Source organism: Homalodisca vitripennis, chromosome 3 (genome assembly GCF_021130785.1).
Source record: "Homalodisca vitripennis isolate AUS2020 chromosome 3, UT_GWSS_2.1, whole genome shotgun sequence".
NCBI classification, from domain to species: Eukaryota; Metazoa; Arthropoda; class Insecta; order Hemiptera; family Cicadellidae; genus Homalodisca; species Homalodisca vitripennis.
The window spans coordinates 5,886,915-5,904,084 of NC_060209.1; the positions used below are offsets into that span (position 1 = coordinate 5,886,915).

Sequence of the window (17,170 nt, forward strand, 5' to 3'; positions counted from 1 at the left end):
TCAGAATCATAAATTTGATCCAAAATTCTTTCAAACTGAATCACAAATGATCTTGTATTTTCATTACAAATAGGATCATCCTCCTTCCAATCTGACAGCATATCTGTATCATACGCACCGTTTCTTTGTCTAAATGGTTTTGGTTCATTTTACACAATGATCAAGAAAAATAAAAACTTGTATCACTACGAAACCTATAAAAATAAACTCAACCATCACTAAACCAACATTTATCACTTTATTCAGTAATAGTGAAACTTTGTTTACAAACACACTCCAGACAACAACAATGCTCGCATCACTGCGTCGCCAGTCAGTTACGTAACTAAGCAGCTGTGCAATAGTTCAAAATACTATTTTTACAGCTACACAACTGTTAGTTGTCTTAAAGACGTATAAATATAAACAATATAAGAGGAAATGGTCTGAACAAAAAAAAACCCGATGTTTTTACTGAAAACCTAAACGTATTTAATTAAATACCGGAGCCCGAGTATAGGTTGGGCTCCTTATACAAAGGCATGCTAGCCTGACCTATACCCGAGCTCCGTATTAAATGTGTTAACATTTCATTATTAAATCAATGATTATTCACAATTTATGTATAGTTGATTTAATAATAATAATAATATTCTTTTACTCGTGCTTTATTACAACATAACAACAATTGTTTCACATACCTGAGTGACTCGTTGGACGATACAATCATCAGCGTAAGTGCCCTTGTGTGAGCAGTGAAGTCGCTCAAACCTCGGGTCCTTCAGTATCTTGAGGGCGACTCGATACTTTTGACCCAACTTCTCCAGTTCTCCCGTCACGCAGTCAGTCACATACGGAATACCTGGGATATAGACAATCGGTTACTCTATGATAACACTTTCTTCTTATTTAAACAGAATACAGTCTTCACTGCATGTTCATTATTAACAATCTCAATTACATTGACAGTAATCCCTATAACACGACATGGACAAACCAATTACTCCTTCCTGCACATTAAAATGCTCATAACAAGGCAGAAGACCCATCACGTGTAGGTGTTACAAATTAACTCCAACATTAATTCTGATTTCCCTATCCCAAAAAATAAAAATATTTAGGATATTTTTTATTTTTGCCATTATTACATAAAAACTGAAACACCATGTTTTGAGAACTGATATCTGTCCCCTTCTTCATATCTAAAATTCTAAGACTGTAAATGTCAATGTTCTTATCGCATTGTTTCAAATTAAAATATCACAACTCCCAGATTATTTATAACATAAACATTCAAAAACTCAGAATATTAACTTTCTTAGAGTAATCAATAAGTGTATTTAACACAGAGAAGAATGTTTCTGTACTACACTATTTAGTATTGATGTTGTAGACAGTATAATAAATGTATATCTTTAACACAGAGAAGAATGTTTCTGTACTACACTATTTAGTATTGATGTTGTAGACAGTATAATAAATAAGTGTATTTAACACAGAGAAGAATGTTTCTGTACTACACTATTTAGTATTGATGTTGTAGACAGTATAATAAATGTATATCAGAATATTAACTTTCTTAGAGTAATCAATAAGTGTATTTAACACAGAGAAGAATGTTTTCTGTACTACACTATTTAGTATTGATGTTGTAGACAGTATAATAAATGTATATCAGAATATTAACTTTCTTAGAGTAATCAATAAGTGTATTTAACACAGAGAAGAATGTTTCTGTACTACACTATTTAGTATTGATGTTGTAGACAGTATAATAAATGTATATCAGAAGTATTTAACACAGAGAAGAATGTTTCTGTACTACACTATTTAGTATTGATGTTGTAGATTAACACAGAGAAGAATGTTTCTGTACTACACTATTTAGTATTGATGTTGTAGACAGTATAATAAATTTAACACAGAGAAGAATGTTTCTGTACTACACTATTTAGTATTGATGTTGTAGACAGTATAATAAATGTATATTTAACACAGAGAAGAATGTTTCTGTACTACACTATTTAGTATTGATGTTGTAGACAGTATAATAAATGTAAGTAATCAATAAGTGTATTTAACACAGAGAAGAATGTTTCTGTACTACACTATTTAGTATTGATGTTGTAGACAGTATAATAAATGTATATCAGAATATTAACAAGAATGTTTCTGTACTACACTATTTAGTATTGATGTTGTAGACAGTATAATAAATGTAATTTAACACAGAGAAGAATGTTTCTGTACTACACTATTTAGTATTGATGTTGTAGACAGTATAATAAATGTATATCAGTGTATTTAACACAGAGAAGAATGTTTCTGTACTACACTATTTAGTATTGATGTTGTAGACAGTATAATAAATGTATATCAGAATAAACACAGAGAAGAATGTTTCTGTACTACACTATTTAGTATTGATGTTGTAGACAGTATAATAAATGTATATCAGAATATTAACAATGTTTCTGTACTACACTATTTAGTATTGATGTTGTAGACAGTATAATAAATGTATATCAGAATAAGTGTATTTAACACAGAGAAGAATGTTTCTGTACTACACTATTTAGTATTGATGTTGTAGACAGTATAATAAATGTATATCAGAATATTAACTTTCTTAGAGTAATCAATAAGTGTATTTAACACAGAGAAGAATGTTTCTGTACTACACTATTTAGTATTGATGTTGTAGACAGTATAATAAATGTATATCAGAATATGTATTTAACACAGAGAAGAATGTTTCTGTACTACACTATTTAGTATTGATGTTGTAGACAGTATAATAAATGTATATTAAGTGTATTTAACACAGAGAAGAATGTTTCTGTACTACACTATTTAGTATTGATGTTGTAGACAGTATAATAAATGTATATCATTTAACACAGAGAAGAATGTTTCTGTACTACACTATTTAGTATTGATGTTGTAGACAGTATAATAAATGTATATCAGAATATTAACTTTCTTAGAGTAATCAATAAGTGTATTTAACACAGAGAAGAATGTTTCTGTACTACACTATTTAGTATTGATGTTGTAGACAGTATAATAAATTTAAAGAGTTTGGCAGACAAATTAAATATTATATTTCAATGTTCTGGTAAATATAGTTTTGTCTTAAATATTTTCTATTCTGAGGTGTAAGATACAAGACAATGTTGTAAACTCAAATTTAGCACGATAGTTATTTAACGAACATGTCCACCACAAAACATTCACAAGAAAGTCGAGAATCACCAATAGTCTGTAACAATTAAAAATGTTTTATAATAAGTTAGTCATTTCCTCATGATTTTCATTGTTTATTTTATTAATACAGTCAATTGATTGCTTTATTACAATGAATGGCTCATCAACACATATTTACTTTTTGAAATTATTATTAAAAGTAATTTTAGATCAATTCTAAACTAAGTTATCCTGGTTCCAGAGTTCATATTGCAAATATACCAAGATAACAATCATATTTTGTATACAAAAAGGCTAATCCGCAATGAAAAATTGTATTTGATAATAATTTATTACATAATTGATTAAAAACTACACTATGAATAGGAATGGATTACATTTTAACAAAAGCTCTAGTCGAAAATAACTTCCCATAAACATGCTGTTGTTATGGAGCTGTCACCAACAACCGTCCCACAAAAACTAAATAATAACAATATGCTTCTGTAATTAACGCTTGAAATTGTAACTGTATTCACTTACAGGGTGTTCTTATAAAAATTGTGCTTTTAAGAGGATTTGTCTCCAAGCCCACTGCACACTCAGGGATGTTCCTTTTTTTAAAGGAATTTAAAAGTATTATTACAATCTATTTGAATAGAAAAGTACTTTCTTAGTTGATTACAATAAAAGAGAAAATTTAAATATCAAACAGTTTATACGTAAGAATATATAAGGATTTTTTCAAACATTAATGATATATTACTATGTGTATATAAAATGTTAGTATTAAAATTAAGACATAATTTACAATGTAGATATTATAATGTCAGTTGCCACTTGTAAAACGAATTAGAACGCCATTATAATGTCAATTACCAGTTTGAAAGTTAAAAGCAGTCCAATATCAAACTGAATTCCATTTTCACTGCATTTGTAGTATCCTGAAACCCAATTTTAAATTACCAAATTACTTCTATGATCGTCAATCTTGATTTAAGAGGGCACCAGGTTAGCCGCTGCCTGCACATCTGAGGCTCTGCTTTCAATATGTGTCTAAAGTTTAAAACTGCATTATATACAGAAATTCATCTCTAATCCATATTTTACTTAAAAAAGAATTTAGTATCTGAATTCTAAGAAATTATTAAAAATATGATTATATGTTAATACTAGTGGTTTATATTTACTACAGATTTTCCTATAAGAAACTTCATATTTAATATAAATAAATTAACCAGACTTAATAATCTTTACACGTAATTGATTTTCAATTACAAATGTTAAAACAAAGTTATGTTTTATTGTATAGTTATTGTATGCAAAGTTTAATGTTTTAATTATTTTCAGTATTAAGTATTTAACTATTTTCAAATTCACATGTTTTTATTCAATACATGTAACTTAACTTACTTACAGGAGCAAAAACTACAATTTGTTAATTTTGAGATACTAGAGTAAATTATTTAATATTTAAATATAAGCTATACTCCACTATTAAATGTATGTTATCTACCACTTTAGTATTAATTTATACAGGGTGTCCATGAAGAAACGGAGAAACTGTCAGGGACTTGTTCTTACGGTGAAAATAATGAAAAAAGTTCATATACACATAGGTCCAAAACGCTTAGTTAGCGAGCTATACAGGGTGAAAGATTTCGCCCAGATTTCAGTGCCACCGTTAAAAGGGAGCCCTATTAAATTATTTTGGGCGTTACCCAGGACGTAAAATTTAATGTATATTATGCAAATTGAACTGAAAAATTGAATAAAATTGGTTCCAGACCTCTAGCTGCAGTAATTTTTAAGATATCTGAAGAAATACGCAAAATTCGGTGTCCAAAAACAAGTTTCATTTAGGTTTCAAGTAGATTAACTTTGTTAAATGTGTAACAAACACGTAAAATTCTTTAAACAAAACTTGTAAAGAATTAATTTCTTAAGATAATGATGTAAAATAAGCCAATAAAAATTATACGTAAACTTTAAGAAAATCAATTTTTAATTAAATAAAATAACGTACGAAAGAATAGACAAAATCGGTTACACTTTTTTTCTTACTGAATGTACATCCTAATATTAGGAGAAAACATGTTAATTATTGAAAATATTATTAAAAATAATTATGTATAGATTTTATTTATAGAAACATTCTTCTATTTTTTCTAATGAATTACATACTAGTAAAAAAACTTTAGTGTCATTAAATCTGAAAACTTAACACTAATTGCGAAGTAATTTACGTTATTCTACAACTTTTGTAACCAAAATATTATTTTCATAGGTTGGCAGTACTAACAGCTGTTCAACAATCACAATTACGAACTTTTTTTTGAATATTTTATATTGAAGTGTCATACAGATAAGTTAAGTGTAAATATTGATACAGTATAAAAGTTAATATGCCGTTTCAATTTTCTAATGAAGAATATGCCGACATAATGTTCTGTTACGGATATTGCTAATGGAAATGCGGAAGCTGCTCGATGTGAATATCAGGAAAGATTTCCTGCAAGGCGGATTCCGAATGCGAAAACCTGTTCTTCAGTGTTTCAGTTTTTAAGAACGATATGGATCATTTCCAACAATTTCGTTTTCGGTTGAACGGCAGGCACATCATCGCGTTAACGATGAACTTCAAGTGATTCAATATATTCATCGAAGCCCGGGTACTAGTACGAGGCGAATTGCGTATCGCACTGGTTTATCGAGAGAAACAAAGTGTGGCACATCTTGCGTAAAGAGAGACTTCATCCTTTTCACCTGCAAAAGGTACAACATTTGCTGCCGACAGATTACCCTTTACGGTTAAACTTTTCTCATTGGCTTCTAGACAATGCTGATACGGTGAATTCAATTTTATTTACTGATGAAACAACTTTTCACGAGAAACAGGTCCTTCAATTGTAAAAATAGTCATTTATGGAGCGAAGAAAAATCCACATGGTACCAGTAGAAACCTTTTTCCAACACAGATTTCACATTAATGTCTGGTATGCCGTTATTGATGACAAAATTCTAGGACCATTCGTTTTTGAAGGAAACCCTTACAGGAAATATGTACAAACAATTTCTGAAAATGATTTACCAGCTCTTTTGGAAAGATATCCTTTACAAAAAAGATTAAAAATGATTTTCCAACACGATGGTGCAACTCACTCATTTTTTTTTAGTAGCTAGAAATCATTTGAATGCTAATTTCTTGAACTGGATTGGGCGTGGTGGACCAATCAACTGGCCACCACGATCGCCTGACTTATCGCTTCTTGACTACTTCTTATGGCGACATATCAAAGCTATGGTATATAAACGTAAAGTTGATACCAAGGAAGAATTACTCGTTAGAATTCGCAACGCATTTGACAGTATAAGAAACAATCCAGACATAATTCGCAGAGCCACCACAAATATTTTACGTCGAGCAGAGTGCTGTGTGCATTGTGAAGGAGGGAAATTTCGAACAGTTACGAAACTAAGGTTAGTTATTTTGTTAGCATTTATTTTTTTTGCAATAGTAAGTGAAAATAAAAGTTTTATAAAAACATGTACGTTCAGCAAGAAAAAAAGTGTAACCGATTTTGTCTATTCTTCGGTACGTTATTTATTTAATTAAAAATTGATTTTCTTAAAGTTTATGTATAATTTTTATTGGCTTATTTTACATCATTATCTTAAGAAATTAATTCTTTACAAGTTTTGTTAAAGAATTTTACGTGTTTGTTACACATTTAACAAAGTTAATCTACTTGAAACCTAAATGAAACTTGTTTTTGGACACCGAATTTTTGCGTATTTCTTCAGATATCTTAAAAATTACTGCAGCTAGAGGTCTTAAACGTTTCTGGACCTATGTGTATATGAACTTTTTTCATTATTTTCACTGTAAGAACAAGTCCTGACAGTTTCTCTGTTTCTTCACCCTGTATATTGAGAAAAATAAAAAATTTAATTATATGCCTACTACAAACTTTATTGTAAATTTAAACTGAATTGTATATTTGGAAGAATAGATTCAAGATCTTTATTGGCCATTAAAATAACATTTTCAGTTACAATAGGCTTCGTCATGAAAAAACATTTAACATAAAAACTAATTTACTTAGTACTAATTTAGTTACATTAACCAGAATCAGAATCAGAAATTTATTGTCACATAATGTTACATAAAATGTAGTAGATAAAATCTACAATGAACAGGTGACTCGTCAATATAGTTTTTAAAATATACTAAACCTAATTTAAAAAAAAGTTATAAACATAATTAACAAATTCATTGATAAATAATCAATATTAATCGCACAAACAGTGATCCAGTATATAAAACAGTAAACTCTAATGATACAGGTACAGATTATAATTCATATTAAAATTAAATAAAGATAGATGTAGCTATTATTACACTAAAATAAAATAATTTACAAAACATAAAACACATTTAAAAACAATTAGTGATAAAATAAATACAGTGGAATAATATATATACATCAAAAATGTTTTGATATGGTTGGGGGGTAATTTAATTAATGAAGGATTGCATCATTTAGAAAATCAGCTTCTGAATAATATTCTTTCTCTATTAAAATATGTTTTAATTTTACAGAGAACTTTTCTGGAGGCAAAGAGGATAGAGATATTGGAATTTTATTGTAAAATTTTAGTCCTTTGTAATAAGGGGACATTTCAAATAATTTAGTTCTATGGATTGGGTATGTAAGTCTGTCTCTCTGTCTTGTATTATAATCATGATCTTTTGTGTGGTGATATTATTAAGTAAGTTTTTATGGGTATACATTAAGACCTCATATATATAAAGTGATGGAATGGTCAATAAATTTAACTGTTTAAATATAGACCTACAAGATGATCTAAAATTTAATTTTGTTATGATTCTCAAAGCTCTTTTTTGCAATATAAAAATAGAAATTGCTTTGGGGGAAGAACCCCATGCCAATATACCATATTTCATGTGAGGAAAAAAATAACCATAATACACTGTCATCATCACTTGAAAACTCACAATATTTTGTAAAACTTTTAAGGCAAAACACGCAGAGCTCAGCTTATTTTCCAATTTTTCAATATGATGTTTCCAATTAATGTTTTTTTCAATGTATAATCCTAAAAACTTTACTGTATTAGAATACACCTACCGATTCATCATTGAAATTCACGGTTGAAGAATAGATTTTATTTTGGTGTGTTTTAAAATGAACAATTTCTGATTTTTTGCTGTTTAAAAATAAACCATTTAGATTGAACCAATTATTTAATTTTAAGATAAGTGATGAGATTTTACACAATGCAAACTTACAGTGTTTAGGTCTTTTACTATTGCTGTTGTATCGTCAGCATACAATATTAAACCTTCATCTGTTACTTCCTGTAGGTCATTTATATAAATTAAAAAATAATGTTGGGCCTAAAATGGATCCCTGAGGCACCCCCTTACTTACAGACTTCCATTCAGATTCATATTTTATGCTTCCAATTTTAATCAAAGTTTTTTGTTTCCTAGATTGGAAATAAGACCTAAACCAGTTTAATTCTCTCACACCATAAAAATTCCCAATTTTTTAATAAGATTGTTATGTATAACGCAATCAAAAGCGCTAGATAAATCGCAGAACACACCAGCAGTGGCCCGCGACTCATCCAAGGCTTGAGAAACCTCATTTACCAAATGAGCAAGGCCCCTTCAGTGCCATGACCTCTCCTAAAGCCAAATTGATTTTTATGAAATAAGTCATATTGTTCCAAATATCCAGTCAACTGAGAATTTTACAACACTTTCAAAAATTTTTGAAAAAACTATGGGAACTGAAATTGGGCGATAGTTTTCAATGTGAGCTCTGTTTCCTTTATTAAATATAGGTGTCATCACCGAATATTTCAGTCTGTCAGGAAATTCGCTCTTCATAAAAGAGAAATTAATTAATGTACATAGTTGGGTGCAGATGTAGGGATTCACTTTTTTTATAAGGAAGGTAGGAACATCATCCCATCCTGTGGAATTTGTATTTTTTAATTTCATTATGGCTTTTGATACATCTTTGTTTTTTACAGTTAAAAATTTGAATTCATGAGGCGTCCTTGTTATAGGGTATACTTTTTGGAAGTTTGTTTAAGTTTCTCTGCAGCTAAAGCAAAATGTTTCATTGAATCCTTGAACAATTCTATTTGGATCAGATATTGTATCATTGTCAATAATTAATTGTCCCAAGACTTTTTTCCTTTTGACCCGAATCCCAATTCAGATTTTAACGACTGACCAGACAGCCTTAGATTTATTTCTTGAGTTGGAAATTAGTTCGTCATTAAACATTCGTTTAGCATTGTTAACAGATGTATTTTGTAACAGATCCAAAACATGTTGCACTTCATGTACTCGTCAATAGAATAAAAAGCTTTTGTCTTAAGCCAAGTTTAAATCCTTAATTTAAACTTATTAATCGGTAGTTCTCTTATTGCTAATGGTAGTTTGTTTGGAATTGTAAACTATTATAGGTCCGAGTTAGTCTTACTTGAGGAGCTACAAGATTATATCGAAACCTAGTGTTGTTATCATGTACTAACTCATGAGAGATAAAGGTGTTGATATTTTCTCTAACATACACTAAATTCTGATATATATATATATATATATATATATATATATATATATATATATATATATATATATATATATATGAATACAAGCAAGAGTCATTATTTTAAAATTACAAAAAGACTGATTGCCTTTTTTTGCCACCAAGAAAAACTTTTTTAGGGGCACCAGGAGTTTGCCCCATAGACGGGTACCATAACAAAGGTGTATATGAAACAGTCCAAAGTAGGTCATTAACAATGCTTCAAAATTAACACAGTACTCAAGTTTGCGTAGGAGAAAGATTACTCTAGAAAGTTTTTTACAGATACCTTCCACATGTGGCCTCCAGCTAAAAGTTTACTGTCAAGTACAATCCCCAAGGATCAATAAAATTATTGTTTAATTTAATTTATGTTTTCTGTAATTTTCATAAGTTCTTCTTTGTTTTTGCTGCAAAGTTAATATTATGTCCTTGTTACTTATATGATAAATTGTTATCCAGCTGATACTCATTTATTTGACTACTTAGCAGGCCTTGAATTGACAATCAAAATAAATGTAACAAATACAAGAAAATGGTTCAGTTTTAAAATAATCTTTCAAGTACAAGCACAATAAAAACATTGGGCTATAAAAATTAATAGATTTTCACCTCAATGCCCACTGAAAAGTAAAAATTCTTCATTAAAAGAAAATACAGCACAAATTTAACAAATACTTACAAAACACTTACATGAATCTACTTACATTTAGCATACAAGCAATCCATCATGTTCTGGAAGATGTCAAGCTTATTCTTGATGGAAAAGTTGACAAAGTTGGTATCTATGAGGATATGGTAGGGCGGACCCAGCTGGGTGTTGTACTGGAAGAACAGAGCTGAGGATACCTGAGGCCTGTCCAACAGAGATCTTGTTTAGTGTCTGTGATTTACTACATCTATGTTAGATATGGTAGGGCGGACCCAGCTGGGTGTTGTACTGGAAGAACAGAGCTGAGGATACCTGAGGCCTGTCCAACAGAGATCTTGTTTAGTGTCTGTGGTTTACTACATCTATGTTAGATATGGTAGGGCGGACCCCAGCTGGGTGTTGTACTGGAAGAACAGAGCTGAGGATACCTGAGGCCTGTCCAACAGAGATCTTGTTTAGTGTCTGTGGTTTACTACATCTATGTTAGATATGCATGCACTTATTGTGTTTACTTCCTACATTGTGATTAAGTTCTAGCACTCCACATCAGAGGAAAAATTTAAATTTCTTCTTACACCACCAAAGTTGGCACAACATAAAAGAACTTTATTTGTTGAGTTGGACAAAGCAACTCCTTTGTTAATCATAAGTAGGTAAAATAGATTCCTACTTACTTGGTAATTAATACTTTTAGGATCAGAGCTCGAATTTCAATAAGACTATTATAAAAGTTCCCTAATCAATACTCAATTAAAAAGATCAAGAATCAAGAATCTTTATTAGTCATTAACATCATTAAAATGCATTGACATCGTCACCAAAGCTTCAATAAAATATTACATCAATACGGTAATATCTTTATTAAAGACATGCATAAAATGTACATGAATGTGTCATTCTTAATAAATAAATTCAAGGTGATGTTATATTAGTTGCACACATATACAATCCTTTTATGTAAATTATTTTCAAAATCTTAACATAGTTGAAAATAGGTTTCATATTATTTAAGTTCATCTCAAATTACAAAATAACTAAGCAAACTAACAATTTTTATTTTATTACATTGTTTGGGTTAACTTTAGATTTTGAACTTCTTAATATAGTTGTTAGGGATCAGATTTGTGTACAGTATTATTTTTCCTATTTATTTGGCTACCTATTATACAATATTTAAAATAACAGTTACAGTTTCAAAACTACCCTTAAACCTCAAGATATGAATGTTTCACTTTTTATTTTTAGGACACAATTTATTTGTGTGCAAAATTATAAACATGCTTTATTGTAAACATGAGTGAACTAAGTAGATGTAGTATGATTGTTGGAGGCCATCAGAGACAAGAGAAAAAGGAAGACTCAGGAAGAAGTTTACTGACTAAATACACTTTTTATCACATCAAATTGTAAATTTATGTACATATTATATTTTTAATTAAATATTTCAGTTTATTGTTTATTTTAATTGTAATAGCTTGTGAACTGAACACATTTTGAGGCAGAAAGTGAAAAAAGACTAGATGTTACAAAGTAGTACATAATTTGACAGATATTACTGATTGTTTACATTTTACATTCATCATTTTTGCTCTGAGTGATTCTATCAAGATGTAAACCCATAATATATTTGTGTTCATTATTAAATTATGTACAGTTTGTATATTTTCATGCCTTTGGTGAAATAATAGGTAAGATTGTTGTTTGTCATGACTTACATTCAGCAATATTTAACCATGTAAACCCATAATATATTTGTGTTCATTATTAAATTATATACAGTTTGTATATTTGAATATGTTCATGCCTTTGGTGAAATAATAGGTAAGATTGTTGTTTGTCATGACTTACATTCAGCAATATTTAACCATGTAAACCCATAATATATTTGTGTTCATTATTAAATTATATACAGTTTGTATATTTGAATATGTTCATGCCTTTGGTGAAATAATAGGTAAGATTGTTGTTTGTCTCATGACTTACATTCAGCAATATTTAACCATGAAAACCCATAATATATTTGTGTTCATTATTAAATTATATACAGTTTGTATATTTGAAATATGTTCATGCCTTTTGGTGAAATAATAGGTAAGATTGTTGTTTGTCATGACTTACATTCAGCAATATTTAACCATGTAAACCCATAATATATTTGTGTTCATTATTAAATTATATACAGTTTGTATATTTGAATATTTTCATGCCTTTGGTGAAATAATAGGTAAGATTGGTTGTTTGTCATGACTTACATTCAGCAATATTTAAACCATGTAAACCCATAATATATTTGTGTTCATTATTAAATTATATACAGTTTGTATATTTGAATATTTTCATGCCTTTGGTGAAATAATAGGTAGATGTTGTTTGTCATGACTTACATTCAGCAATATTTAACCATGTAAAACCCATATATATTTGTGTTCATTATTAAATTATATACAGTTTGTATATTTGAATATTTTCATGCCTTTGGTGAAATAATAGGTAAGATTGTTGTTTGTCATGACTTACATTCAGCAATATTTAACCATGTAAACCCATCATATATTTGTGTTCATTATTAAATTATATACAGTTTGTATATTTGAATATTTTCATGCCTTTGGTGAAATAATAGGTAAGATTGTTGTTTGTCATGACTTACATTCAGCAATATTTAACCATGTAAACCCAATAATATATTTGTGTTCATTATTAAATTATATACAGTTTGTATATTTGAATATTTTCATGCCTTTGGTGAAATAATAGGTAAGATTGTTGTTTGTCATGACTTACATTCAGCAATATTTAACCATGTAAACCCATAATATATTTGTGTTCATTATTAAATTATATACAGTTTGTATATTTGAATATTTTCATGCCTTTGGTGAAATAATAGGTAAGATTGTTGTTTGTCATGACTTACATTCAGCAATATTTAACCATGTAAACCCATCATATATTTGTGTTCATTATTAAATTATATACAGTTTGTATATTTGAATATTTTCATGCCTTTGGTGAAATAATAGGTAAGATTGTTGTTTGTCATGACTTACATTCAGCAATATTTTAACCTTGTAAACCCATAATATATTTGTGTTCATTATTAAATTATATACAGTTTGTATATTTGAATATGTTCATGCCTTTGGTGAAATAATAGGTAAGATTGTTGTTTGTCATGACTTACATTCAGCAATATTTAACCATGTAAACCCATAATATATTTGTGTTCATTATTAAATTATATACAGTTTGTATATTTGAATATGTTCATGCCTTTGGTGAAATAATAGGTAAGATTGTTGTTTGTCATGACTTACATTCAGCAATATATTTAACCATGTAAACCCATCATATATTTGTGTTCATTATTAAATTATATACAGTTTGTATATTTGAATATGTTCATGCCTTTGGTGAAATAATAGGTAAGATTGTTGTTTGTCATGACTTACATTCAGCAATATTTAACCAATGTAAACCCATAATATATTTGTGTTCATTATTAAAATTTATATACAGTTTGTATATTTGAATATGTTCATGCCTTTTGGTGAAATAATAGGTAAGATTGTTGTTTGTCATGACTTACATTCAGCAATATTTAACCATGTAAAACCCATAATATATTTGTGTTCATTATTAAATTATATACAGTTTGTATATTTGAATATGTTCATGCCTTTGGTGAAATAATAGGTAAGATTGTTGTTTGTCATGACTTACATTCAGCAATATTTAACCATGTAAACCCATCATATATTTGTGTTCATTATTAAATTATATACAGTTTGTATATTTGAATTATGTTCATGCCTTTGGTGAAATAATAGGTAAGATTGTTGTTTGTCATGACTTACATTCAGCAATATTTAACCATGTAAACCCATAATATATTTGTGTTCATTATTAAATTATATACAGTTTGTATATTTGAATATTTTCATGCCTTTGGTGAAATAATAGGTAAGATTGTTGTTTGTCATGACTTACATTCAGCAATATTTAACCATGTAAACCCATCATATATTTGTGTTCATTATTAAATTATATACAGTTTGTATATTTGAATATTTTCATGCCTTTGGTGAAATAATAGGTAAGATTGTTGTTTGTCATGACTTACATTCAGCAATATTTAACCATGTAAACCCATAATATATTTGTGTTCATTATTAAATTATATACAGTTTGTATATTTGAATATTTTCATGCCTTTGGTGAAATAATAGGTAAGATTGTTGTTTGTCATGACTTACATTCAGCAATATTTAACCATGTAAACCACATATATATTTGTGTTCATTATTAAATTATATACAGTTTGTATATTTGAATATTTTCATGCCTTTGGTGAAATAATAGGTAAGATTGTTGTTTGTCATGACCTTACATTCAGCAATATTTAACCATGTAAACCCATAATATATTTGTGTTCATTATTAAATTATATACAGTTTGTATATTTGAATATGTTCATGCCTTTGGTGAAATAATAGGTAAGATTGTTGTTTGTCATGACTTACATTCAGCAATATTTAACCATGTAAACCCATAATATATTTGTGTTCATTATTAAATTATATACAGTTTGTATATTTGAATATGTTCATGCCTTTGGTGAAATAATAGGTAAGATTGTTGTTTGTCATGACTTACATTCAGCAATATTTTTAACATGTAAACCCATCATATATTTGTGTTCATTATTAAATTATATACAGTTTGTATATTTGAATATTTTCATGCCTTTGGTGAAATAATAGGTAAGATTGTTGTTTGTCATGACTTACATTCAGCAATATTTAACCATGTAAACCCCATAATATATTTGTGTTCATTATTAAATTATATACAGTTTGTATATTTGAATATGTTCATGCCTTTGGTGAAATAATAGGTAAGATTGTTGTTTGTCATGACTTACATTCAGGCAATATTTTAACCATGTAAACCCATAATAATATATTTGTGTTCATTATTAAATTATATACAGTTTGTATATTTGAATATTTTCATGCCTTTGGTGAAATAATAGGTAAGATTGTTGTTTGTCAATGACTTACATTCAGCAATATTTAAACCATGTAAACCCATCATATATTTGTGTTCATTATTAAATTATATACAGTTTGTATATTTGATATTTTCATGCCTTTGGTGAAATAATAGGTAAGATTGTTGTTTGTCATGACTTACATTCAGCAATATTTAACCATGTAAACCCATAATATATTTGTGTTCATTATTAAATTATATACAGTTTGTATATATTTGAATATTTTCATGCCTTTGGTGAAATAATAGGTAAGATTGTTGTTTGTCATGACTTACATTCAGCAATATTTAACCATGTATAACCCATAATATATTTGTGTTCATTATTAAATTATATTCAGTTTGTATATTTGAATATGTTCATGCCTTTGGTGAAATAATAGGTAAGATTGTTGTTTGTCATGACTTACATTCAGCAATATTTAACCATGTAAACCCATAATATATTTGTGTTCATTATTAAATTATATACAGTTTGTATATTTGAATATGTTCATGCCTTTGGGTGAAATAATAGGTAAGATTGTTGTTTGTCATGACTTACATTCAGCAATATTTAACCATGTAAACCCATAATATATTTGTGTTCATTATTAAATTATATACAGTTTGTATATTTGAATATGTTCATGCCTTTGGTGAAATAATAGGTAAGATTGTTGTTTGTCATGACTTACATTCAGCAATATTTAACCATGTAAACCCATCATATATTTGTGTTCATTATTAAATTATATACAGTTTGTATATTTGAATATTTTCATGCCTTTGGTGAAATAATAGGTAAGATTGTTGTTTGTCATGACTTACATTCAGCAATATTTAACCATGTAAACCCATAATATATTTGTGTTCATTATTAAATTATATACAGTTTGTATATTTGAATATTTTCATGCCTTTGGTGAAATAATAGGTAGATTGTTGTTTGTCATGACTTACATTCAGCAATATTTAACCATGTAAACCCATCATATATTTGTGTTCATTATATTAAATTAATATACAGTTTGTATATTTGAATATTTTCATGCCTTTGGTGAAATAATAGGTAAGATTGTTGTTTGTCATGACTTTACATTCAGCAATTATTTAACCATGTAAACCCATAATATATTTGTGTTCATTATTAAATTATATACAGTTTGTATATTTGAATATTTTCATGCCTTTGGTGAAATAATAGGTAAGATTGTTGTTTGTCATGACTTACATTCAGCAATATTTAAACCATGTAAACCCATAATATATTTGTGTTCATTATTAAATTATATTACAGTTTGTATATTTGAATATGTTCATGCCTTTGGTGAAATAATAGGTAAGATTGTTGTTTGTCATGACTTACATTCAGCAATATTTTAACCATGTAAACCCATAATATTTGTGTTCATTATTAAATTTATATACAGTTTGTATATTTGAATATGTTCATGCCTTTGGTGAAATAATAGGTAAGATTGTTGTTTGTCATGACTTACATTCAAGCAATATTTAACCATGTAAACCCATAATATATTTGTGTTCATTATTAAATTATATACAGTTTGTATATTTGAATATGTTCATGCCTTTGGTGAAATAATAGGTAAGATTGTTGTTTGTCATGACTTACATTCAGCAATATTTAACCATGTAAAACCCAATCATATATTTGTGTTCATTATTA

The 17,170-nt window shown here is 28.3% G+C and overlaps 1 protein-coding gene across 2 annotated transcripts in view; it reads right to left on the reverse strand.

Moving 5' to 3' along the window:
* LOC124356557 (rRNA-processing protein FCF1 homolog) overlaps positions 1–17,170 on the reverse strand; it is a 40,322-nt gene that overhangs the window by 8,739 nt on the left and 14,413 nt on the right. For both annotated transcript variants that reach the window (XM_046807628.1, XM_046807629.1), the window contains exons 4-5: positions 10,502–10,650; positions 681–841 (exon numbers count right to left, since the gene is read on the reverse strand). In XM_046807628.1, the coding sequence (XP_046663584.1) occupies positions 681–841; positions 10,502–10,650 (310 nt within the window). The remainder of the gene's footprint in view (positions 1–680; positions 842–10,501; positions 10,651–17,170) is intronic.